The sequence below is a fragment of the Lepus europaeus genome, chromosome 3, assembly GCF_033115175.1.
Source record: "Lepus europaeus isolate LE1 chromosome 3, mLepTim1.pri, whole genome shotgun sequence".
NCBI lineage: Eukaryota > Metazoa > Chordata > Mammalia > Lagomorpha > Leporidae > Lepus > Lepus europaeus.
In genome coordinates, this window is record NC_084829.1 from 84,410,307 (window position 1) to 84,435,632 (window position 25,326).

The following is a 25,326-nucleotide window of genomic DNA, read 5'->3' on the forward strand; positions in this document are numbered from 1 at the left end:
AGCTTTGACCAGGATGGGGGTGGGAATTTGGAGAGTGAGCATCTCTCTCTCTAAACTGTAAAATAATTATACTAATTATTCCAGACGTTAATTAATTGGATAAAGCTAGCTACTAAGTTAACAGGAAATAATATTTATGCCATGGATATGCTAAAATTGTAAAGTACAAAACCCTTCTTTGAATAAAAAAAACTTTGTTCTCTAAAATTGTACACTCTAAGGAATCTTGCTGTTTGAAATTATATCAGTAAGAATGAAATACCAGGGTCCTTTTGATACAGAAAAGCAGCCTCAATTTCCAACTTAGCTATAAAGGCTTCATTTAAGGAGCTTCTGAGTACCACATTCCACATCTACAATAACTTTTTATTTCTAAGAAACATTATCCTGAGGCGATTCTATAATCCGTATCTGATCTAGACCTCTTTACATGCAACCTTGCTTGAGTCTGTCTAAACACTGATTCATTTAAACTTCTCTTCAGTCCATCTTTCCCCCAAATTCCATAAATCAGTGTCTCCTGAAACATCCTGTGGTTCCTCTGGTGTTCAGTTTACCTTATTGCAATGGGTCAATAAACCTGACTTTTTTAAAAAATTTTCATTACAAATATTCATAAAGGTAAGTTTGTGGAGAGAGGAGAGGAGCATAGTAGATTGCTATCCAGGAAGTTTTCTTGGAGTTATCTTGAAATAGAAAGAGTCTGAATATATTTTTATTTCCTTTTTTAAAGATTTATTTCTTTTTGAAAGGCAGAGTGACACAGAGAGAGGGACAGACACACAGAGAGAAAGAAGTAAGAGCCTGAATTTAGAGACAATAAAACCTGAATCTGATTCTTGATGCTGTCCCTCCTGTGATAATTCAATTCTTTAAGATTTGTCCCATCACCTATAAAAAGGAGGATGATACCTGCCTTAGAGGACTATTTTAGGGTTCAAAATAGATGATATTTGTAAGGTGCCATTTTAAACCAATATTTATTATGCCTTTAGTATATCACATATTAGTCTAATTTTTTACAGTTATTTCTTTTTTGTAATCTTCACAAAACCATATAACATATTTTCCATTATATAGATAAAAAAATGAAGCCTAGCAGGTCACAGAGTTAATAAGTACTGGGACCTGGATTTGAATATAGAAAACTTGATTCTAGAGTTTATATACTTAACAAGCATGCTTTATTCTTAACCCAATGTTTGCGACTGAGGACAGGTTCAGAACTTTGGAGTATTTTTTTTTTGACAGGCAGAGTGGACAGTGAGAGAGAGAGACAGAGAGAAAGGTCTTCCTTTACAGTTGGTTCACCCTCCTCCGGCGCACTGCTCTGATCCGAAGCCAGGAGCCAGGTGCTTCTCCTGGTCTCCCATGCGGGTGCAGGGCCCAAGGACTTGGGCCATCCTCCACTGCCTTCCCGGGCCTCAGCAGAGAGCTGGACTGGAAGAGGGGCAACCAGGACAGAATCCGATGCCTGGATTGGGACTGGAACCCCGTGTGCTGGTGCCGCAAGGCAGAGGATTAGCCTATTGAGCTGCTGCGCCGGCCTGGAGTCAGTATTTTGTTGTTGTTTTTTAATCTGTACATTTTTTATCTGTAGATAATATACTTTTATAGTGCTTTTCATTGATCTTGTTAAAAAAATTACCATACAATAAAATACTTTCAGATCTTCCTTCATGGGTACTTTAGTTATGATGACTAAAGATTTCTTTTTAAAGCAGCATTCAGTCTTTCAAGAAGTAAAGTATGAAAAAAAAGGAAAGTGTTCCTCAGCAGTTGAGACAAGGGCTATTCGAAGTCATTTCTTCTCAAAGTGTCAATTTCACTTCTGTAGATTACCTTTTAGGTCTATATTATTTATCACAGGTCAGGGAGAACATATGGTATTTGTCCATTTGTGGCTAGCTTATTTCACTAAGCACGATGTTTTCCAGTTTCATCCATGTTGTTGCAATTGACTGGACTTCATTTTTTTTTTTTTTTTTACTATAGTTGATGAGCATTTGGGTTGATTCCATATCTTAGCTATTGTGAAGTGAGCTGCAATAAACGTGGGGGTACAGATAAGGCTTTCATATGCTGATTTTATTTTCCTTGGGTAAATTCCCAGGAATGTGTTGGCTGAGTCATATAGTAGATCTATTATAATCAGATTTCTGTGGTATCTCCATACTGTCTTCCACAGTGGCTTTACCAGTTTACATTCCCACGAAGAATGGATTAGGGTACCTTTTCCCCACATCTTTGCCAGCATTTATTGTTTGTTGATTTTTGTATGAAAACCATTCTAACTGGGGTGAGCTGAAACCTCATTGTGGTTTTGATTTGCATTTCCCTGAAGGCTAGTGATCCTGAGCATTTTTTCATGTGTCTGTTTGCCATTTGGATTTCCTCTTCCTCTTCTGAAAAATGTCTGTTTAAGTCCTTTGCCCTTTTCTTAACTGGATTGTTTGTTTTGTTGTTGTTGAGCTTCTTGATCTCTTTATATGTTCTAGGTATTGGTCCTTTATCAGTTGCATAGTTTGCAAATGTTTTCTCCCATTGTGTTGGTTGCCTCTTCACTTTGCTGAGTGTTTCTTTTGCAGTACAGAAACTTCTCAATTTGATGGAATCCCATTTATCAGTTTTGGTTTTGGTTGCCTGTTCCTCTGAGGTCTTTTCTAAGAACTGTTCTCCTTAGAGGAGAGGAGGTGAGCATGAGACTGTTGTGCAGAACAAATCTCCTCTCTGATTAAAAAAAGTAAATTAACATGCCTAACCTGGGTGTCACCTTTGACACTCCCTTCACCCTGAAGCACTGACCAGAGCTCCCTGGCCACACCTACCACACGCCATTTCTGCTTAAGCTCCCTGCTAAAGCATCTGAGGAAGCAGCAGAAAGTGCCCAAGCTCGGGCTCCTACCACCCACATGGGAGACTTGGAAGGGTTTCTGGCTCCTGGCTTCAGCCTGGCCCAGCCCTGGCAGTTTCAGCCATTTGGGGAGTGAACCAGCAGAAGGATGATCCCTTTCTCTCTGTGTGTCTCTCCCTCTCTATGTGTCACTCTGCTTTTCAAATAAATAAGTAAATCTTAGAACAAAGATGATATTGGATCAATTTGAGCATGATAACGAGAATAATTAGTCAAAGTAGGTTGAGAACTGTACAAAGTAGGTGTAAACACAAAGGAGGGGGAAAACCCGCAGGAGGAATAGATGATAGAATATTTTAAAAATAGTACATATATGAGTTTTCTGTTTAAGTGTATGTGTAAGGACATGCATAGAAGCGATATGAATAATTCCACAGGTAGGAACTGTATCAATTACAGGAAAAGGTGATTAGCACCAGAGAACATACATACAAGCACTCAGAGTTTTGTTTCCAAATGACATTGATTAAACACCTGATGCTACAAAGTCAACTCTGGCCTCCTGGGAGCCCCTGCTAATATATATTTTTTATATATTTTTTATTTATTTATTTGACAGGTAGAGTTATAGGCAGTGAGTGAGAGAGAGGCGGAGAGAAAGGTCTTCCTTCCGTTGGTTCACTGTCCAGAGGGCTGCAATGGCGGCAACGGCCGACGCCACACTGATATGAAGCCAGGGGCCAGGAGCTTCCTCCTGGTCTCTCATGTGGGTGCAGGGGCCCAAGGACTTGGGCCATCCTCCACTGCTATCCCAGGCCACAGCAAAGAGCTGGACTGGAAGAGGAGCAACCGGGACTAGAACCGGCGTCCATACGGAATGTTGGCGCAGCAGGCGGAGGATTAACCCAGTGCGCCACAGCCACAGCCCCGGCCCCAGAGCCCCTGCTAACATTAATATGGGATGTAAAACTTTCAAGTAGTGCCAACAGACTAGCTATTTCAACAGCAGTGACTAGGCAATAGCATATAACATTTGCCTCTCAACCACCCCTAAAAAGATAAATTTCGGGGAAAGATAATCAACAGAAGGGGCAGGTTGCGGGGCATCTCACAGTCTTGAGTTATTCTTCCTGTAAGGTCTGAGGTACTTTTATATCCACATATCTTGAACATTAGTCATTCCACCAATGAATCATTTCTAATATTGTGTATGCTAGTTAACACCTCTGATGAAACGAGATTCTAGCAGTCCTCTAATGGTTGAAGTGCGTGTTGATACATGTAAAATTGTCGAGGTCTTTTTTCTGTCCGAAGATCATATAGTTAGAATGTCTGGCTAGGTAAATATAATTAATGTCACAGGCACAAGTCTTCTGAACAATATATAATACAAACTGTACTAAATTTAAACAATTTAACAATGGAAGGTGATGAGAGAGATGGAAGATAAAAAAACTGCCAAAGTAGTTTGTTACTTTACGAGTTCTGGGAGCTGTTCCAACAACTTAAACAGGAATGAATCACTCACAAAGCCTCACCCCAAAACCCTATTTACCGCCTAATCCACCTCTTTGAAGACTACAATTCCCAGAAGGCAACGCTCGGCTCCCTGGACTGGGTTTCCCTGGGCCGCCGGAGGTTGCAGTTCATCGAACGTCGCCTTGGACTGAGTTTCGGACACTCCTCGCCAAGGATTCGGCCCTAAAGGCCTCCCCTGCCTTTGGGTTCTCCCAATTCCTGCGCCTGATTTTAGTATTTGCCTGGGAGGGAAGCGAGCGGGCCGCAGGGCGCTCTAGGCCGAGCAGCTGCTTCTCTATGATCACAGGGGGCGGGCCCCGCGCCCGGCGCAGGGCGAGCGGAGGGGGCGCGCGTCAGTTCCGCGCGGGGCGGTACGAGAACCATGGCTGCCGTAAGAGGTGAGTCCCTGGGCTGCCGGGGCTGCGGCCGGCGGGCGAGCGTCAGCTCCTGCCCGCACCCGTGGGGCGGCGCAGCACCCTCCAAGCGAAGGTGCTCTGGGGCCAGGCCGAGGCGTGGGGCGTCCGAAGTTTGTGTTGAGCCGCTTCTGGGCTGTCAGGGCAGCGCCGGCAGCCGCCCTCCCACTGCGGATGCCCTGCTCCGCCACGGAGTCCGCGCTGGGGCGGTCGGTGGTCCGAGAGCGCGCCCGCCTCCCTGAGCTGGGCGAGTGGGACCTGGATTCGAACACGCCGGGGCTGCGGCGCAGACCCCAGGCTGGACCCGCTTACCCAGCGGGAAGGCCGGACAGTTGCGGGTCTCCTCTGCGCCTCCTGCCCCTGCGGATACTCCTACCTGAAGGCACGCTCTGGGTGCAAAGCCCAGGAAGCGGCTGGTCTGTATCTAGCAGCTACTAACACCATGTCTGCCTGGTGCATCAAAACAGCATTGGGGAGCGTCCTTCGCAGTTCCTTCCAAGCCGAAGGAACACTCATTCTCCGCATGGAAGGTGAGATCCGCCTCCCTTCCCCCAAGGAATGGCACATTCGGGCAAGAATATTTGGTGACTGATCACCGTTTAAGGAGGCAGCAGTTTTGCTTTGCTGAGCGGCGTGTATGTAAGTTGGACCAGAACTAAAGTTTTGGACTATAGAGCAGTGGCTAGGAGAGGTGGAACTTTTCGTGTTCTTTCTCCACCCCGGAGCTCTTGGCTTCACTTGTAATTGCTGAACAAATATTTAAAGATTAGCTTTTTGCATGGACACCAAGTTATTTTCCTTGAGTATACATTTATCAGTAGGTCCGCCCCAGGGGCGTTGTCTTGACTTGCGTATGCTTCTTAAGCATTAACTCATTTCAAATAAATCCAACCTTAGCAGTCTTTTTGTAGCAACATAGGAAATAAAGGATAAAAAATAGAATTAAAAAAAATTATTTATTTGTAATGCAGGGTTACAGAGAGAGGAAGCGAAACAGAAATCTTACATCTGCTGGTTCACTCCTAAGATGGTGGAAATGGCCAGGGCTGGGCCAGGCCAAAACCAGGAGCCATGAATTTCTTCAGGTTTCCTACGTGAGTGCATGAGCCTAAGCACTTGGGGCATCTTCTGCTTTCCCGGGGCATTAGCAGGGAGCTGGATTGGAAGTGGAGCTGCGGGCACTGGATCTGGAGTTGCAGGTGGTGGCTTTACTTGCTGTGCCACAATGCCAGCCGCAGTAGAATTGTTCTGATAACTAATGTAGAACAGAGATAGCAAGACCAACTATGAATGAAAACTTGATTACAAAAAATCGTTACCTGAAATGGATGCAGCAGGTTTAGGTTTATTGCCAGTTGATACTTATGCCTTGGTTATGTTACAAGTTTTATATGCCTCCTGGAAAGGTGTAATCCTAACAAAATTTCAGTTTGCTTAGCTTCCTGATGTTTTGGGGCTTGCAGGAGTTACAGATTCTCAGATGTTACAAATAGTGTCTACCATAAAATAAACTGTATCTAAAAAGAAAATCTAATTGCAGACTGTAAGTTTCTTTTAGGGAACGTTTTCCCCACACAGAAGCAAATACTGTATGACAACTAGTGGGAACTTTGTGAGAAGCAGAGGATAATGTGGCCGCCACTTGAGTTATGGGCAAGGTTTATAATCAGTGACCTTGGGCGTGATTTGAATTCTCAGCAAAGCTTAAACATGTCATGGGCTTTTTATATTACCCCGAAAAAAATTCCTAATAATAAAATTTCCCACTAGTGGATTCCTGAGTGGAGCAGAGAAGAAATGTTTTGATATAATGTTAAACTGGAGTGTCAGAGAAAATCATACAGGAAAATACTACACATTTCTTAAAAAGTTGAAATTTATGTTTTAAAAATGGTATTCCATACCAAAGTTCTTTGTGTTTTGCCTATATCTAAATTTACTTGATTACTTTTGCACTTAGGTCAGTAGTTATTTTCAAGAGTATAAAATACATTCCCATATGATCACGGTACAAGTAGGATTTTTTTTTTTTCAAAGTTGATGACAGAATTATAGCTCTGTGTATGTTGGTAGATTATAAGTACTTGGTTTAGTGTTTAAATATTTACTATGGTGTTTTTGCAATCAGGAACCTGTACAGTAACTAAAATAAATCAATTTTGTATTTTGCAGTCCTAACCTTCCACATTTATGAAACTGGATAATCTAGGAAATGGGTGGGCAAGCCTGTTCTTTGAAGGGCTGCATGGTTTTTGTCATAACTGCTCAACGGTGCAGTTGTATGGTAAAATGTAGGCAAGATAATGTAGAAAAAAATGAGTGTGGCTTTGTTTCAATAAGACTTTACTTGTGGACACTTAAATTTGAATTTCATTTAATTTTTGTGTTTCACAAAATTTTATTTAAAATTTTTCTTCAACCATTTTGAAATGTAAATGCATTTTGAGCTGACAGGCCATATAAAAATGAATGGTCAGTGTAGTTGGCTCACTGCTTATCTGGAAGATGAGAAATGCTTTCATCTGTAATGATTCTTTAAAGGTTATTACTGTTTGGTTTTGAAGTCATACATTTTCCTCATGTGTTTTAGAACAAAAGAAGTACTGTAGTGATCTCCTTCACTTCCTTTTACATAAACATTATGTTTTGGAAAGAAAATGTAGACAGTTAGAAGCTGTATTCTGTTTTTCCATATTATTTTGTAGTTAAAGCCTGACGTGATTTAAAACTGCCTGTGGGGCTGGCGCTGTGGCATAGTGGGTAAAGCCAACACCTGTAGTGTCAGCATCCCGTATAGGCACCAGTTCCGGTCCTAGCTGGTCCACTTTTGATCCAGCTCTCTACTATGGCCTGGGAAAGCAGTAGAGGATGGCCCAAATGCCAGGGCCCCTGCACTCCTGTGGGAGACCAGGAAGAAGCTCCTGGCTTCAGATGGGCATAACTCCAGCCATTGAGGCCACCTGAGGAGTGAACCAGCAGGTAGAAGACCTCTCTCTCTTCTTCTCCCTCTCCCTCTCCACCTCTCTCTCTCCCTCTCTTTCTGCCTTTCCTTCTCTGTGTAACTCTGACTTTCAAGTAAATAAATAAATCTTTAAAAAAAATTTGCCTGCAGTTTATAAAATATTCTTTAATTTACCCAGGGGAAAATTTTTATATCAAAGAATCTGTTTCCTTGTAAGTTTCTACATTATCATATTTAAAGGTAAACTATTTGAAACTCATATTTCATTTCTCTGTCAAAATCATCTTTGAATTGTGGTTAGGCTTCCAAAGCAGTGAACAAAAGAATACTTAGCACATGATGTAATTATAGTAAAAGCCTGGAATTACTCCAGGTCCCTGACTCTTTTTTTCTTTTTCTTTTTTCTTTTTTTTTTTTTGACAGGCAGAGTGGATAGTGAGAGAGAGAGAGACAGAGAGAAAGGTCTTCCTTTTTGCCGTTGGTTCACCCTCCAATGGCCGCTGCGGCCGGCGCACCACGCTGATCCGAAGCCAGGAGCCAGGTGCTTTTCCTGGTCTCCCATGGGGTGCAGGGCCCAAGGACTTGGGCCATCCTCCACTGCACTCCCGGGCCATAGCAGAGAGCTGGCCTGGAAGAGGGGCAACCGGGACAGAATCCGGCACCCCAACCAGGACTAGAACCCGGTGTGCCGGCGCCGAAAGGCGGAGGATTAGCCTGTTAAGCCACGGCGTCGGCCAAAGTGAGGTTGCCAAATTATGCTGCACTAGGCCACACTAGCCCAATGATCTATTGCTAATTTCCCTATGACCTGTGAACTAAGAATGATTTTTACATGTAAACATTTGCAGTTGATTTGATGATAGGTAGAATACTAACTTTGGGCCGGCGCCGCGGCTCAATAGGCTAATCCTCTGCCTTGCGGCGCCAGCACACTGGGTTCTAGTCCCGGTCGGGGCACCGATCCTGTCCCGGTTGCCCCTCTTCCAGGCCAGCTCTCTGCTGTGGCCAGGGAGTACAGTGGAGGATGGCCCAAGTGGTTGGGCCCTGCACCCCATGGGAGACCAGGAAAAGCACCTGGCTCCTGCCATTGGATCAGCGTGGTGTGCCGGTCGCAGCGCGCCTACCGCGGCGGCCATTGGAGGGTGAACCAACGGCAAAAAGGAAGACCTTTCTCTCTGTCTCTCTCTCACTGTCCACTCTGCCTGTCAAAAAAAAAAGAATACTAACTTTGGACACCAAAGCAAAATGTTAGCCCCCGTCTTCCATTCTCCTCCGTTGTGAATTTATGTTACAAAGCAATATACTCAATTGTAATTTGATTTGTCAAAATACTTGTTTTGTCTTATTACATAAGTACCTTGTGTGATATCCTTGATTTTGCCTTGTGTCCCTGGAAGCCCAAAATAAAGTCATCCCTCAGTATCCTCAGGGCAATGGTTTCAGGATCCTGGATCCTGAAATTTAATAGTATTTAATTTAATCTACCCAAATCCTCCCGTATACCTTGAATCATCTCTAGATGGCTTATAACACTTTATTATGCATAGTGTATGCTAGGTAAGTCGTTGTTACACTGTGTTAGTACATGTTTAATACAGAGGCATTTTTTTCCTCAGTATTTTTAGTCTACAGTTGGTTGAATCCAAGGATATGGAGGGCCAACTCTATTTTTGGTCCTTTATGAAAAAAATGCCAATCCCTATTTAACCTGAAGGTGAAGATTTGAGTGGGGGTTAAGAATAGTGAAGGGATGAGGGTTGGAAGGTGAGTAAAGTAAGGAGAAATAGTTTGAGCTTTGGGTGATGGCTGTATGAGAGAGTTAAGGTAGTATGAAGAGACCTGGTACCCCAGTGCTGTGGTTTTGCCAAAGAAGCTGGTCTGGTGGTGGCGCTTGAGTGATGACTGCTGTTCTGAAACACTTGCAGGCTGTTCTTAAATTGAGTGATGTATATTTTCGTGCATTTCAACTTTTATAGAGCTTTGTTCTTAATATTCTTTATGAGTTATTTTTCTTTATAATACAGTAAATTGAGAGGCTAGGCATATTGTTTCTCATAGAGTTCTCCTTTTTTAGTCAGTAGTTTTTATTTGAAGTAGTAATGTTGCTGTTTCTCCCAATTTAATGTATATTGTGAGATAAAGCAGGTAAGTGATTATTTTAATATTATTAGGAACCAAGACTCATTATAAGAGGAAAGAGAAAGTACAGTGTCTAGGAAGTTAAAGCATTCTGATGTTTATTTTCAACTATCTGGGCTGGCGTAGTAGGTTAAACTGCCACCTGCAGTTTTGGAATCCCATGTGGACGCTGATTTGAGTCCCAGCTGCTCCTCTTGGTGATCTAGCTCCCTGCTAATTAACCTGGAAAAGCTTAGTGGAGGATGGCCCAAATGCTTGGGTCCCTGCACCCACGCAAGAGACCCAGCCCTGGCTGTTGTAGTCATTTGGGGAGTGAACCATCAGATGGAAGACCCCTCTTTCTCTGTCTCTCCTTCTCTCTCTCTCTCTAACTCTGCCTTTCAAATAAATAAATCTTTAGAACCATTTTTAAACTTAAAGATCAATATAGGTGTATGGTTTTCATTTTAAAGATTGTGTATTTCCTAGATAAGTCCAATGAAAGGGTCTAGAAGTCACAGCATTCCAGGAGTAATAAACTCCTCACACCCAGGTCTTGCTGTCTAAATAACATTTCTGAATAAAAAGAACAGGGGTATCTTGGGAGGATGTGTGGTTGGAGGCCCGAGGTTGAGTTGGCACAGCCTGTTTGCCATAGGGGTTGAGTTGGCACAGCCTGTTTGCCATAGAGGTGACTTAGTAGATCAGATGGAACACACCAGGAGGACGTAGGAGCTGATCCGAAGGGGCTCCTACTGGGTACATTTGGAATGATTTAAATGTCAGAATAGTGACTTCATGAGATCTATAAATCCACAGTGATACTCAAAAAGTTCATTTTCTACCAGATACTTATACTGAAAATTAAGGGAAAAAGAAATGCCTTTACTTTGAATTTTAAGGAGAAAGTGTAGTTCTTGCCCATTCGTTAGGGGAAAGTGTTATGTTAATTTAGCAGAAGGATGCCAGTTTATAAATAGAGAATAAAAATCACTATTTCAGGGATAGGGGATATCCAGCCCATGGACCATGTAAGGCCTGCAAAATCATTTGCTCTGACCCTGCCAAGGCAACTGCAGGTGGGATTTGATATTTAATAAATCTATAGCAGGCTAATTTTTAGGTTGATAATTTTGTATGGCTCACAAATAAACAATTCCCCACCCTTGATTTAGATACTCAATGAAATAACTGATAAAGGAATAGAACAGTAGTGAATACAAACACAATCTGATGAAATGATGACAAGGCACAGGATATTTGTATGATGTAGACACTACCCTACAGATTGTATGTTACTTGACAATAGGAAGATACACTTTAATAATGGAGAAAATGGGGGCCAGTATTGTGGTATAGAGGGTAAAGTACCACCTGCAAAGCTGGCATCCCATATGGGTGCCAGTTTGAATCCTGGTTGCTCCACTTCTGAACCAGATCCTTGCTATTGTACCTGGGAAAGTAGCAGAGGATGGTCCAAGTCCTTCGGCCCCTGCACCCATGTGGAAGAACTGGAAGAAGTCCCTGGCTCCAGGCTTTGATCTGGCCCAACTCTGGCTGTTGCAGCCATTTAGGGGGTGAGCCAGTGGATAGAAGATTCTCTCCCCTACTCTCTAACTTTACCTTTCAAATAAATAAATAGATTTTTAAAATAACATTATTAAAATCAAACTTTAAACAAATGGAGAAAATAATAGGCTACTACTTAAACAAACTTGACATCATGAATATTAAATTACATGCCATTAATGAGACATATCATCATAATATTTTCCTAATATTTAAGAAAATTGTTTATTTGAAAACCAGAGTAACACAGGGAGAGGCAGAAAGACAAAGAGATCTTCCATCCACTTGTTCACTCCCTAAATGGCTACGATGGCCAGGACTGGGCCAGCTTAAAGCTAGGAACCTGGAACTCCATCCAGGTCTTACATAAGTGGCAGGGCCCCAAGCATTTCAACCAACTTCTGCTGCTTTCCCAGGTTCATTAGCAGGAAGCTGGATCAGCCAGGGCTGGAACTGGTACTCATATGGCATGTCAGCATGGCAGGTTGCAGCTTAACCCACTGTGCCACAATAGCACTCCCATGTCAAAATATTTTAATATGATTATATTCAAACATTTTGACATACATTTGGAAATTACAGGAAAATGCAGAGGATAGAGCAGCACATCAGACTACAAGAAAACAAAGAATATAGAACGTTTCATGAATTTATATATTAACCTTGTGCAAGGCCCATGCTAATCTTCTCTGTACTTGTTCCAGTCTTAGTGTATGTTCTGCTGAAGTGAGCATAATAAAGCTGTCTATAAAGCTTCACTTTATCACTTAGTTATTTCTTTTGCTTTTTCTCTGCCGTCTTTAAATTTAGAATCTATTAGGGCATTTTGCAAAATTCATAGAAAATGAAATTAAAAGATAAAGTTATTTTGGTAAAAAATTTGAAGCCCATGCATACAGTCAGTCTTCACAGAGGTCATGGGAAAGGCATATGAAAAAGCTATACATGGACTTCAAAGTTCTTTTGTACCAAAATAAACTGAATTTTAAAATTTTATTTTATTTGTTAGGGTAAGAGAGCAACACAGAGAGATTTCCCATCTGCTGGTTCATGTCCCAAATGCCTGCAGCAGGTGTGCTAGACCAGGCTGAAGCCAGAAGCCGTCAACTCAGTCTGGGTTTGCCTTGTGCATAGCAAGGTTGCAAAAACTGGAGCCGTCACCTGCTGCCTCCCAGTGCATTAGCAGGAAGTTTGAATGGAGAGCAATGCTGGGACTTGATCTCAAGCACTATTGTGCTGAAATTTCACCCTTAAACTGATCTTTTAATTACATTTCTCCATGAACTTTCTGAAGTACGCCTATGTATTATAGCAGCTGCTTTCCTTCTGCTTTTCTGTTTTGTTTTTACAAGTTTGTAGTCCTAAAGATATTTAAAATATATAATTTATAACATCCTGAACTAGAATTGGTATGCCACATAATCTCATAATTGAGGCACTCCCCAGGAACAAAATCTGTGCCTCACTTGTTGATGTTTAAAGTCAACTGTCATTGTGTTCATGTAATTGGAATGTATTGTTTTGAAATGAACTTTAAAATGTCTTAGGCTTTAATTTTTTTTTTTTGCTTGAAATTAGGCATTTTGCACTGTAACTAGTTGATTAACTTTTATAATGCTGTCTACTAAGTAATATCTTTGTTGCACATATTTTCCAGAAAATGTCAGTTTACTCTTCAAGTTATACTGCTTGACAGTGATGACCCTGGTGGCTGCAGCTTACACTATAGCTTTGAGATACACAAGGACAACAAATACAGAACGCTACTTTTCAACCACAGCTGTGTGTATCACAGAAGTTGTAAAGTTATTGCTAAGTGTGGGACTCTTAGCTAAGTAAGTATATGTACGTTGTTCAATCATTATTGTTTAAGTTTGTTAAGGTATTTTCTTTTTTAGAAAATTTAAGCTATACCCGTATAAGTTTGATGACTGTAGAGCAGTGTTTTTTAACTAGGGACAATTTTGCCCCACAGGAGACTTTTTGGTGTGATAACTTGGGGATTCCTCTGGTGTGTAGTGAGTAGAGGCCAAGGATGCTGCTAAACATCCTACAGTGTCCAGGACGGCCCTCTGCAACTGGGAAGTATCCAGCCCCAAATGTCAGTAACACTGAGGTTGAGGAGCATTGCCATAAAGTAGGCACCGGTAAATTTTGACTGTGAGCCAGATATAGCTTGCTGCCGGTTTTGTTCAGCAGAGACTCCGTGGCTCACAAAGACTAAGATATTTACCATTTAACCCTTACAGAAAAAATTTGTTGATGATAAACATTTTTTGGGGGCTTCCTGTGTTAAGTGCAAGCTTCTGCTAAATGATTTTCATGATTTTTTTCATTTAATTCTTAGACATTTTTGGATTGAGTACCATAAGTACCCCTATTTATCTGTACAACATCTGAGGTCCTCAAGATTTCATTGTTGATATATGGCAACACTGGGCTTTAAATAAATAACATTATTTAAGAATTATTTAAGGATGCAGTAAAAGAAAGGGTTAAAAATAAGAATTTTGGAGTGAGTAGACCTAGACCTAGCTGCAATCCTTGACTCACTCATAGCCTCCCATAGCTTGCTTTCTCTATTCTATTCTATTCTATTCTATTCTATTCTATTCTATTCTATTCTTTTTCCTGCCTTCCTTATTTATTTGAAAGGCAGAGTTACAGAGAGGCAGAGCAGAGAGAGAGAGAGAGAAGTCTTCCGTCTGCTGGTTCACTCCCCAGATGACCACAACAGCTAGAGTTGGGCCAATTCAAAGCCAGGAGCTTCTTCCAGGTCTCCCGTGTGGGTGCAGGGGCCCAAGGACTTGGACCATCTTCCACTGCTTTTCCAGGCTATAGCAGAGAGCTGGATTGGAAGTGGAGTAGCTGGGACTTGGACCGATGCCCATAAATGGATGCCAGCACCACAGGCGGTGGCTTTACCAGCCACGCCACAGCACTGGCCCCCCACATATTTCTTAACCTCCCTAAATTTACCTTTCTGTATCTTCTTGATACAGAAGATGAGAGGAAATACTATAGGCTGGTGGGAATGAAATAAATTCTTGTAAATAAATGTGTTGGATAAAGATTTGTGAGATGGTGACCTATTGAGTCACTGGGGCAGGTAGAATTCATACAGGTTTCAAGAGGTGTTGGTGAGAGTGGGGAAGCAGTGAGGAATAGCATGTGTGTAGGCTTTTAGGTAGAAATAGACAAATTACATTAAACATTTATAAGTCCATCTATTATTTATTGAGTAGTGTCTATGAGATGGTTTTCACATGGGGTGCTGTATACAGGCATGAATGAAATATGTTCTCTACCTTAGAAGTTAGGTTTAGTTGAAGCAATAGACAATAAACCAGTGAGCACACATTTGATTTCAAGGGATCATGTGAAAAAGAATAAAAATAGTTTGAAGAACAGAAAAATCATGTGAGACTGAATAATAGAAAGCTTTAATATTTTGGGGTTTAAAATTTATTTTGTAGGCAGAGATACTTTGGCAGCCTAACTTGTTTCAAGTTGAGTAAAATCTTAGACTTTTCAGTTTTTAACTTTAATGAGATTTGTTTTTCTTGAAATTTAACTTTTGTTATGAAATTCATCATTCTGGAAAATCTCAGAGAAATGAAAGGTCCTTATCATACCTTTAAAAGGCAGTATTTCAAAGGCAAAAATCTGCTTAAAACTACAGAGCAATTTTCATATAATAAACTTAGAGTTAATAAATTAATAGACCATTAAGGCACATTTCTTTGGGTCCCCGAACTTCCAAAGAGACAGAAAGTTATAACTCAGGAACTATATAGGGATTATGTGTGTATTATATATAAATCATTTAATAATACTATTAATATATATCACAGTGTGATATTAGCTACTTTAAACTGTAAAATCAAATCATGGTTCAGTTTGTTTTGTAACTTAAGAATTTTTCTAAACCAATGTGTAAGGAAAAGCAATGAAGCCTTTGGTATAACTTAGTAGTTAGACCAGTTTCTACCAACCCACCTGCCCAGAATTTATTTTAATGCTTTTCCAGCTTTGCATTCCTTGGTGTACAGTATATTTTACTTTTCTTTAGCTATCCGATGTTATGGTCAGTTGGTTTGTGGAAAGTTTTTTGGAAAATATGTCATAATAAAAACTACAAATATTTCTAAAAATTCACCAGGCTAAGTTAAATAAAGGTGCTGAAATAATAATAGTGTGGAAAAACCAAATGCCATTCTTTGTCATCATCATTGTTTTTCACCAGCATAATATAGAAGCCAGAATCATACTATTTTGTGAACACTTATCCCCAGATGAGTGCATACAAAGACCAGGGACAATCAGAAAAAGGTAAATAATTATAATATACAGAGTTTTGGTGGTTTGCATTTGATGGAATGTAACTGATAAGAATCTGGTTGTAGAGAAGAATCATTTAAAACATAAGGAGTTTCTTAGTGGAAAAAGCATTGGAAAACAATTAGAAAATATGCAGGAGGTGAACTGTGTTTGAATCTACTGGATTTTAGAGTGAATGTTTCTGTGGAGAAATATGTTATAAAGTTGTCATGTGTTTATTTGAAATGCACTGGTAAAAACTGAATACTTAATATTTGTGCAAGAAAAACAGTTTTGTTTTTTGGAACTAAAGGTTTACTTTTTTTCCCTAAAGAATTATTTATTTATTTAAAAGGTGGGGCCACAGCGAGCCAGAAGCAGAAGGAGAGAGAGAGAGAGAGAGAAAGAGAGAGAGAGAGAGAGAAAGAGAGAGAGAGGTCTTTTATCCACTGGTTTGCTCTCCAAATGGCCGCAGTGGCTGGAGCTGGGCCGATCTGAAGTCAGGATCCAGAAGCCTCCTCCAGGTCTTCTACAGGGGTGCAGGGTCCCAAGGACTTGGACCATCCTCCACTGCCTTCTTGGGCCATAGTAGAGAGCTGGATCAGAAGTGGAGCAGCCGAGTCTCAGACTGGCACCCACATGGGACACCGGCACTGTAGGCGGCTGCCTCTCCTGCTACACCACAGAGACGACCCCTAAATGTTTAATTTTTAGAGGATATCCATGAGAATGTTAACTTACTAGAATGGTAAAAAGCAGAAGATAAAGAACTGTTTCAACCTGTGAGGTCACAGACAGCTATAAATGAAATGTTATAGGACATTGTGATTGCTTCTTCAGCAATAAGTATTGCTACAATTGATGATGAAACTGAAGCACAACTCTCAGTTTGGGAAAAATATCCAGTAAAAATGCTGAAAACTGTTTCTAGCTCTTGAAAGCTGATGAGCATTTGATCTAGTCACTAGGATGTCCATATTCATATCAGATCTGAATACCTGGGTGTGAATCCCAGTCTGCCCTTGCTTCCAGCTTCCTACTGTCATACACCCTGGGAGGCAGCAGGTGATTGAGCCCATTCTGCCTGCATGGGAGACTTGAATTGGGGTTTGGGTCCTGGCGTCTGCCTGGGCCAGTCCTGGCAGAAGGCTGTTTAGGTATTTGAGAAGTGAACCAGTGGATTTGAGATCTATCTATGTCTACCTCTGTGTCTACCTTTCACATAAAAAAGAATAAAGAAATTTTTAAAACAATACCTTGAAAGGATTGTTGGCTTATAATTCACTTGAAGCAGCTGGAATATAAAAAAGATGAGTAAAACAAGGGTATTTGAAAAAGCCTGTGGAAATTGCATATTATGAAAAAACTCTGCATGGAGTTCAAAAATGTTTTGCACCAAAACAGATTTTTAATTTCATTTTTCACACACTTTTTGGAATATTTATCAAGCCCTAATTAGGATGCAGGAAATATAGGTGCAAGTTAAAAAGGCATAGTTCTTCCTTCATGGAGATAATAGTCTATTAAAGAGCCAAATATAATAATAAATAATGAATTGGTGGTATTATGAAGGAAACACAGAGGGAAGTAACACATTTTGAGTTGAAGAGTGAGTAGAAGTTATATAAGAGCAGAGAGGAGGCAAAGGGAACAGTGTGTTTGAAATTGCTGAGGCTGACAAGTCCCTGATTTTTAAAGAAGAGGAAGAATGTGTCTGCAGTGGTGTGAGAGGGGAGTGGTGCTGAGCTGAAGCTGGAGAGGTCATCAGGCCACAAAGAGCAATCTTGTGGACCTCTTAAGGGTTTTCGGGATTTCACATCAGGTACATTAGGAAATCATTGCACAGTTAACTCAGTCATCAACGTGGTAGCCGCTTTTGCTTTATGAGTAATTTTGACCCCTTTGAAGGAAATGGATTGGAAGAGTTGGAGATAGGGAAATTTATTTGAGGCAAGAAATAATGTCCTATGATGACAGCAGATGTAACAAAGAGAAGTTAATGGATTTGACTCATGCTGTGGAGGTATAATCTATAGGACTTGATGATAGGGTTGGATACATACTTACCATTGTCTGAGGTAGTTGTGTTCTGTAAAGTCATCACTAACACTGAATTAGTGAACACTGAACCCTTAATCCTTGGGGAAATACAGGGTTAGTGAGCCACTGGCCACAACATTTTCATCAACTGACCAATACATGACCTTGTCTTTTGTGTGTTTCAGTGTAAAGTCACCTTAATTAATATGTACTGTTGATTAATTAGTGTTGAACTCATGGCTGCCAGCATTTTATCTGATGCCTTTTACTTTTTTTTTTTTAAGTCAGTGTTGGAGAGGGAGAAGGATGGAAGGAGGGTTGGGGATGGGGGGAGAGGGCTCTTCAATCCGCTGGTTCACTCTGAAAATGACTGCAGTGGCTAGAGCTGGGCCAGAACGAAGCCGGGATCCAGGAGTTTCTTCTGGGTCTCCCACGTGAGTGCAGGGGCCCAAGGACTTGGGCCATTCTCCACTACTAGGCACATTAGCAGAAAGCTGGATTGGAAGTAGCAGCCGAGACTTTGTCATATTGATTGCCAGCACTGCAGGCAGCGGCTGAACTTGCTATACCATAGCACCGGCCACTTTTACATATTTGGTGTTTTTTTGCCATAAGAGGTCTCCATACATCACAGGCTTCTTATACTTAGAACACTACACAGCACTAGCACTACATTTAGGAGACATTTTAAACAGTATGGTCACCAAAAAAAAATTTCAAAAATATGAAGAATGTGGCAATAAATATATTGCTCTTGTTTATAGGGTGAGACCAGAAACAAGAATGTGGACTGTTAGTTTGCTCAACTTCATTGGGAAAATTTGTGTTGCATGCCTTAATTGTTTTTTGCTGCTCTGTGTATCTGCCCATGTTTCCTACTATTAAGAACCAGATAGGTAGAGGTATTTGTGACCAAGACAGGAAATAACACAGATTTGGGGGAAAGAAGATAGCAACAGTTAAATTTTGGGTAGGTATAATGCATTTATTTTAATGCCTTTGAGACATCCAAGTGGGCATGGAGAATAGGCTGTTAGAGTAATGGGTCTGAAACTCAGAGGAGAGGTCTAGATAGAGAAATACATTTGGTGGTCCTTATAATAGAAAATATTTGATATCATGGGACTGGAAATAATTGTTTAAAGAAAGTGATCTTGTGAAAGTATTCTGGATCACTTCTCGGCCTTTTGGCTAAGATCAAGTGTAGTATCTGTTCTTATCAGTTTAATATCTGGTACATCCTCTATCCGAGGACAAAATAAAAAAAAAAAGTATTCTGATTTGCAATATTATTAGACTCCATATCCTTAAAGGTCAGTGTTTTCTGGACTGGATAACCAGAAACCTCAGAACTACTATAGAGAGAAACACATAATTATTAATAGGTGCCCTCTGTTTAGATAAATGAGGTCAGGTTGTTTAAGAAATAGAAGAATCAGTCTAAGGCGGTGGCCTAGAACTTTGTGAGAATTCAATTAAGCAGGCTAGGGGAAAAATAAATTCGACCAAGCATGCAGATTCAAACCTTCGGATGCAAAGGATTGAAGCAGAGGAAGTTATAGCTCCAGGAGTGGTTCCTGGTCAGTCTTGGAGAGCTGAAATCTGGTCAGACTCATTTCCTTTGTGAAAAGTTTGAGCCTAGAAAGGGATTACTGTTGCAATCTTTGAGTACAGAATTGGCAGACCAAAGGTACCAGTGAGGTTCGAGACCCATGTTCTTAAGTGAAAGGCTACCCTCTCTGTCAGGAGCTGAGGGAGAGTTTCTGTAATGTAGAAATCCTGTTTGAACAGAACCTATGATGGCAGTCTAGGACAAATGGCTAAGACCCTGTTTTCTTTGATGCTTTCTCTTCCCTTTTAGCCCTTTCCTGGTATAAGAGTAGAGAGAGGGGTTATAATCCCTGAGGCATCTGTGTCCTAATATTCACATAATTATGGTAAAACCTTTGTAGACTGAAGGGTATAGCTGGCCCCCAGAACACTGGAAGATGTTAGCTTTAAATTTTTTAAAAAGATTTATTTGAAACAGGTAGAAGGGGAGGGAGGGATCTTCCATCTACTTGTTCACTCTCCATATGTCTGCAAAGGCTGTGGCTGGGCCAGGCCAAAACCAGGAACTTGGTACTCCATCCAGGTCTCTCACATGCCCAAGCACTAGGGCATCTTGCTGCTTTCCAAGGCACATAGCTGGGAGGGAGCTGGCTCAGAAGTGGAGCAGCTAGGACTCAAACCAGTACTCATTTGGGATGCTGGCATCATGGGTTGCAGCTTAACACATTGTATCGTAGTGCTGCCCCCTACATTAGCTTAATTTTAATCCCAAGTCTTCTCTTTGCCCTAGGTATTTATAATATATATAGAGAATTTAAACATTATAAATACAGTTCACTTGGAAAATTTAATTGACTTCTTAGAAGAAATACAGACTTGTTTGGGTAGAGTGTGTGATATACACTGGGGTAATTAAGTGAAGGGATTTCATTTATATTTCTTTGGGGGAAAAAAAAAGAATACACATTTTTCTCAAGTTGTAAAAGAACAGAAGGCAGAGATGCATACCTTGGTGTAATTTCCAAGAAAACTGGGCGGTAAGTATGAAGAAACCAGTCAGTGTATTTTTGCTATAAGTTACTGCTCTATAAAAACCAAAGAGAGGCAGGAGCTGTGGCATAGCGGGTAAGCCACCGCCTGCAGTGCCAGCATCCCATATGGGTGCTGGTTTGAGTCCCGGCTGCTCCACTTCAATTCAGCTCTCTGCTATGGCCTGGGAATGCAGTAGAAGATGGCCCAAGTCCTTGGGACCCTGCAACAGTGTGGGAGTCCCAGAAGAAGCTCCTGGCTCCTGGTTTCAGGTCAGCATAGCTCTGGCCGTTGCGGCCATCTGGAGAGTGGACCAGAGGATGGAAGACCTCTCCCTCTGTGTAACTCTGACTCTCAAACAAGTAAATCTTTACGAAAAAAGAAAAACCAAAGAATAGTGCTCCTTTTGAGTATTACTGTGGAAAAGCATTTTTTAAAGAACCTCATGAGCAGGTATCCGCACTGTGTAGAGCACAGACTGTTAATCATTGTGGAAATGTGTTATGTAAAATGTCAGACATGTTTAAAATTACAGCAGCTAAATTCGTTTCCTTCAGACATTGAGGATTGTTGTCACTGAGAATGGCAGCTTGCCAGGGAGGAATGCTGAACACTGTTTCATGTCCTGCTTTAGAAAAAGATGAGAGGCAGGCGCCGCAGCTCAATAGGCTAATCCTCTGCCTGCGGCACCGGCACACCGGGTTCTAGTCCCGGTCAGGGCTCCGGATTCTGTCCAGGTTGCCCCTTTTCCAGGCCAGCTCTCTGCTGTGGCCCAGGAGTGCAGTGGAGGATGGCCCAAGTGCTTGGGCCCCGCACCCGCATGGGAGACCAGGAGGAAGCGCCTGGCTCCTGGCTTCAGATCAGCTTGGTGTGCCGCTGGCAGCGGCCGTGGGGTGAACCAATGGAAAAGGAAGACCTTTCTCTCTCTCTCTCTCTCTCTCACTGTCCACTCTGCCTGTCAAAAAAAAAAAAAAAAAAAAAAAAGGTAAACATTCAGGTAAATACAGTCAGTATAATTGTAGCTCCCCTTTAGCTGTGGCTATTATTTCTTTTTCTATGATGAGAAATCTTAGGCTGAGGGGAGTTTTAATTTGACAAAGGTAAAAGTGACAGGATTAGAAGACAAAGTTCCTGATCTCAGATTTTCAAATTGTCTTTGAGAACAACAAAATAATTAGGCATTTTTTTATTAGCTAGGACAGAGGTAAGTACTTAGACATTTCAGTGGTTTCCAATAATTTTGCTTTTTATTACTCCCAAATGTTAACATTTTTGCCATTTATCTTAAATCAGGATGCAGTTATTTCCAAATGTTAACAATTTCCCATGTGTTTTAATTCCTGCTGCTATAACAAAATACCACTGACTGGATGGATTAAGCAACAAAAATTTCTCATAGTTCTAGAGGTTTAGAATCAAGATGCTAGCAGTTTAGGTCTCTGGTGAGGGCCTTCTTCTCAGTGTGCTATCAGCTGCCTTTTTGATGGAGAGAGATCTATATTCTTTTTTTTTCTTTAAAGATTTATTTAATTCTTTGAAAGAGTTACACACAGAGAGAAGGAGAGACAGAGAGGTTTTCCATCCGCTGGTTCGCTCCCCAGATGGCTGCAATGGCCGGAGCTGTGCCGATCCAAAGCCAGGAGCCAGGAGTTTCTTCTGGGTCTCCCATGCGGGTGCAGGGGCTCAAGGACTTGGGCCATCTTCTACTACTTTCCCAGGCCATAGCAGAGAGCTGGATTGGAAGTGGAGCAGCCAGGACTTGAACCGGCACCCATATGGGATGCTGGCACTACAGGTGGCAGCTTTACCCACTACGCCACAGCGCCGGCCCCCTATATTATTATTATAACCTTTAATCCCATTGTGGTGGGTCAACACTCATGACTAGCTAAATCCAGGCCTCACCTTCAAATAAAAGTGCCATTATATTGGGGAAGGGGGTTAGGGCTCAACATATGAATTGTATCTAGGGAAGGCTAGACACAGACATTTAGTACATTTATTAGGTAGCATTCTACTCCAATGATCTTTTACTCTCCCCCTTTGATTCTTTCAGTTTATTTATATGACTATGAATTTATGGGTTATCTTACTGTATGGCAGAGAACCCATGATTATCATTTTTATGTCCCATATTTGGGCAGTGTGATCTATTTCGGGGTTCCTCATTTTTTTCTTTGCATGCTTTGATTGATAACTACAATTCTGAGCTGGTACCATGGGGGTTCATTCTAACCTTCACCCATATTCCCTTTGCTAATAGTGATGAGTCTGACTTCCATTATCCTCAAGATATTTATTTATTTGCTCAGTCCTGGAAAATATTATAGGTAGGTTCAGAACTTATAATATATATCTGTGGGAAAACAAACTTAACTATAGAGTTCAATATTTGTATGTTGTACTTCTTGCCTTTTGTTTGAGAGCATAGAGTAAAAAGAGTGTTTTGTAGATTATCTAGCATACTTCTCTTTTGCTCCTTCAGTGTAATTTGGTGAGTAATTTGAAACACTGACAAGTCATTTTGATTTCAATTTATCCCTAATTTGGTAATCCTCCTTCCACTGATTTTACTTAAAATTTCCAGGAAATTTTGAAATGGAATTATATTTATTTTAGTAAGAAGTTAGGAGGATATGAGAAGGAATTAATGGATTGCTCATTTAACAAATGAAGCTCACATGTTCTAAACTGGTGAATTTTACTTATATACAAGAGATTACTGGGTACTTTCCAATATATACTGTAGATACTGTATCACACTTTACACTTGAATATTTGATTTTTTTTTTTTTTTTGACAGGCAGAGTGGACAGTGAGAGAGAGAGAGAGACAGAGAGAAAGGTCTTCCTTTGCCGTTGGTTCACCCTCCAATGGCTGCCGCGGCCGGCGCGCTGCGGCCGGCGCACCGCGCTGATCCGATGGCAGGAGCCAGGTGCTTCTCCTGGTCTCCCATGCGGGTGCAGGGCCCAAGCACTTGGGCCATCCTCCACTGCACTCCCTGGCCATAGCAGAGAGCTGGCCTGGAAGAGGGGCAACCTGGACAGAATCCGGAGCCCCGACCGGGACTAGAACCTGGTGTGCCGGCGCCGCAAGGTGGAGGATTAGCCTGTTGAGCCACAGCGCTGGCCGAATATTTGATCTTAAAAGTGGCTTTTTGTCAGTACATAGAAAGCTACCTCATTCTTTTTTTTTTTAACTTTTTCAATTTTCTAATTTAATAGAAATAACCAAAACAATGTGGTTTTCTTTTTATTTTTAAATAGTTTTTTTTTTTTTTTTTTTTTGACAGGCAGAGTGGGTAGTGAGTGAGACAGACAGAGAGAAAGGTCTTCTTTTTTGCCATTGGTTCACCCTCCAATGGCCGCTGCGGCCGGCGCATCTCGCTGATCCGAAGCCAAGAGCCAGGTGCTTCTCCTGGTCTCCCATGCGGGTGCAGGGGCCCAAGCACTTGGGCCATCCTTCACTGCCTTCCCGGGCCATAGCAGAGAGCTGGCCTGGAAAAGGGGCAACCTGGATAGAATGCAGCGCCCCAACCGGGCCTAGAACCCGATGTACCGGCGCCGCAAGGCGGAGGATTAGCCTGTTAAGCCACGGCGCCGGCCAACGATGTGGTTTTCAAATAAGGCTTTAATCTAATAGAACTTCTACAACACATTCCAGAGCATCATAACAAGAATTATTTATAGGCAGCTAATGTATTAAATAACCATGAAAAGAAAAAACTTGCTTTCATTACACACCAGCAAAAAACACAGGAGCAGAATAATTAGAAACTGCAACCTTGTTTGAAAAAATTAAATATGATTATTTCGAGAATACAATACCACAGAAACAGCACTTTATCTTTAAGAATCATGTTGAAGGGTACTTAACTATGTGCAAAAGTAATAGTAGTGGTAGTAATAATAGTGAAGGGAGGAGACCAGTTGAAATACTGGGAGCAAGGAATTAGTAAGGCTATGAATTTAACCCTTTCATGTGGAGATACCGCTACATAGAAAATGAACAAGCTCTCAAATTTCATAAATCTTTTTTATAGGCTAATGTACATGTTTCACTGCTTCAAAATATAGTAAAAGCCCACATTTTTCAGACCAGCAGCAGACATGCAGTTCATTCTAAATATTGAAATTTAGGCCACACTTGAAAGGGAATATTGCAGTGGCACTTACAAAATCATTTTGGTGCCTTCCTACATATAAATTTGGTGAATTTAAAAGAAGAGCATTTCCAATTTTAACTATCACCTGTTAGAAAAGGGCTAAACTTAATTTTTACACTCTGCATTTGCTATGGCAACAAATATTTAAATTAACCTATTTTTGAAGATAATTTCATTCTGCAGATATCATTACATATATATAAAGGACCACATAGGCAAACATAAGAAACTAAGATGAAAGAAATGCATTTTGACCATAAAAAAAATCATTATACACAAGTGTACATGTTGAAATCTGAAATGTTTACATAAATTGTGGCATATAAATTTTTTTTTGTTAAAAAAGTACCTTCAGAGGTACCTTTCTCTGAAGGGAGGAGAGAACTTCCACTTTGACTATGGCCTTGTCTAAATAAGATCGGAGTTGGCAAACTCAAGAGGCTTCCATAGCCTTGGCAACTCATGACAAGAGCCTCCAGTGATTACTGACACCATAAACAAGAGTGTCAATTGTTAAATCAACAGTAGGAGTCACTGTGCGCTTACTCCCCATGTAGGATTTCTGTCCTTAATGTGTTGTACAATGTGAATTAATGCTATAACTAGTACTCAACCAGTACTTTACACTTTGTGTTTCTGTGTGGGTGCAAACTGTTGAAATCTTTACTTAATAAATGCTAAATTGATCTTCTATATATAAAGATAATTGAAAATCTTGATGTGAATGGGATGGGAGAAAGAGTGGGGAGATGGGAGGGTTGCGGGTAGGAGGGAAGTTAGGGGAAGG

General features: G+C 41.1%; 1 protein-coding gene, 1 non-coding gene and 1 pseudogene across 4 annotated transcripts in view; 2 read left to right on the top strand and 1 right to left on the bottom strand.

Annotated features, from left to right (window-relative positions):
* The first annotated feature begins 4,504 nt into the window (after positions 1–4,504).
* The window catches only part of SLC35A1 (solute carrier family 35 member A1), a 44,535-nt gene continuing 23,713 nt past the window's right edge, over positions 4,505–25,326 (top strand). The window contains exons 1-2 of one of the 3 annotated variants that reach the window (XM_062186477.1): positions 4,505–4,770; positions 13,092–13,269. In XM_062186477.1, the coding sequence (XP_062042461.1) occupies positions 4,755–4,770; positions 13,092–13,269 (194 nt within the window). In that variant the 5' untranslated portion in view covers positions 4,505–4,754. Of the gene's footprint in view, positions 4,771–5,258; positions 5,316–5,772; positions 5,880–13,091; positions 13,270–25,326 lie in introns of those variants that run through there. The other 2 variants (XM_062186478.1, XM_062186479.1) reach the window with 2 other exon arrangements.
* LOC133757223 (U6 spliceosomal RNA) lies at positions 12,061–12,166 on the bottom strand. The gene has a single exon (XR_009865599.1). It is a non-coding gene; the product is annotated as a U6 spliceosomal RNA (small nuclear RNA).
* LOC133757285 (U2 spliceosomal RNA) lies at positions 18,966–19,097 on the top strand (annotated as a pseudogene).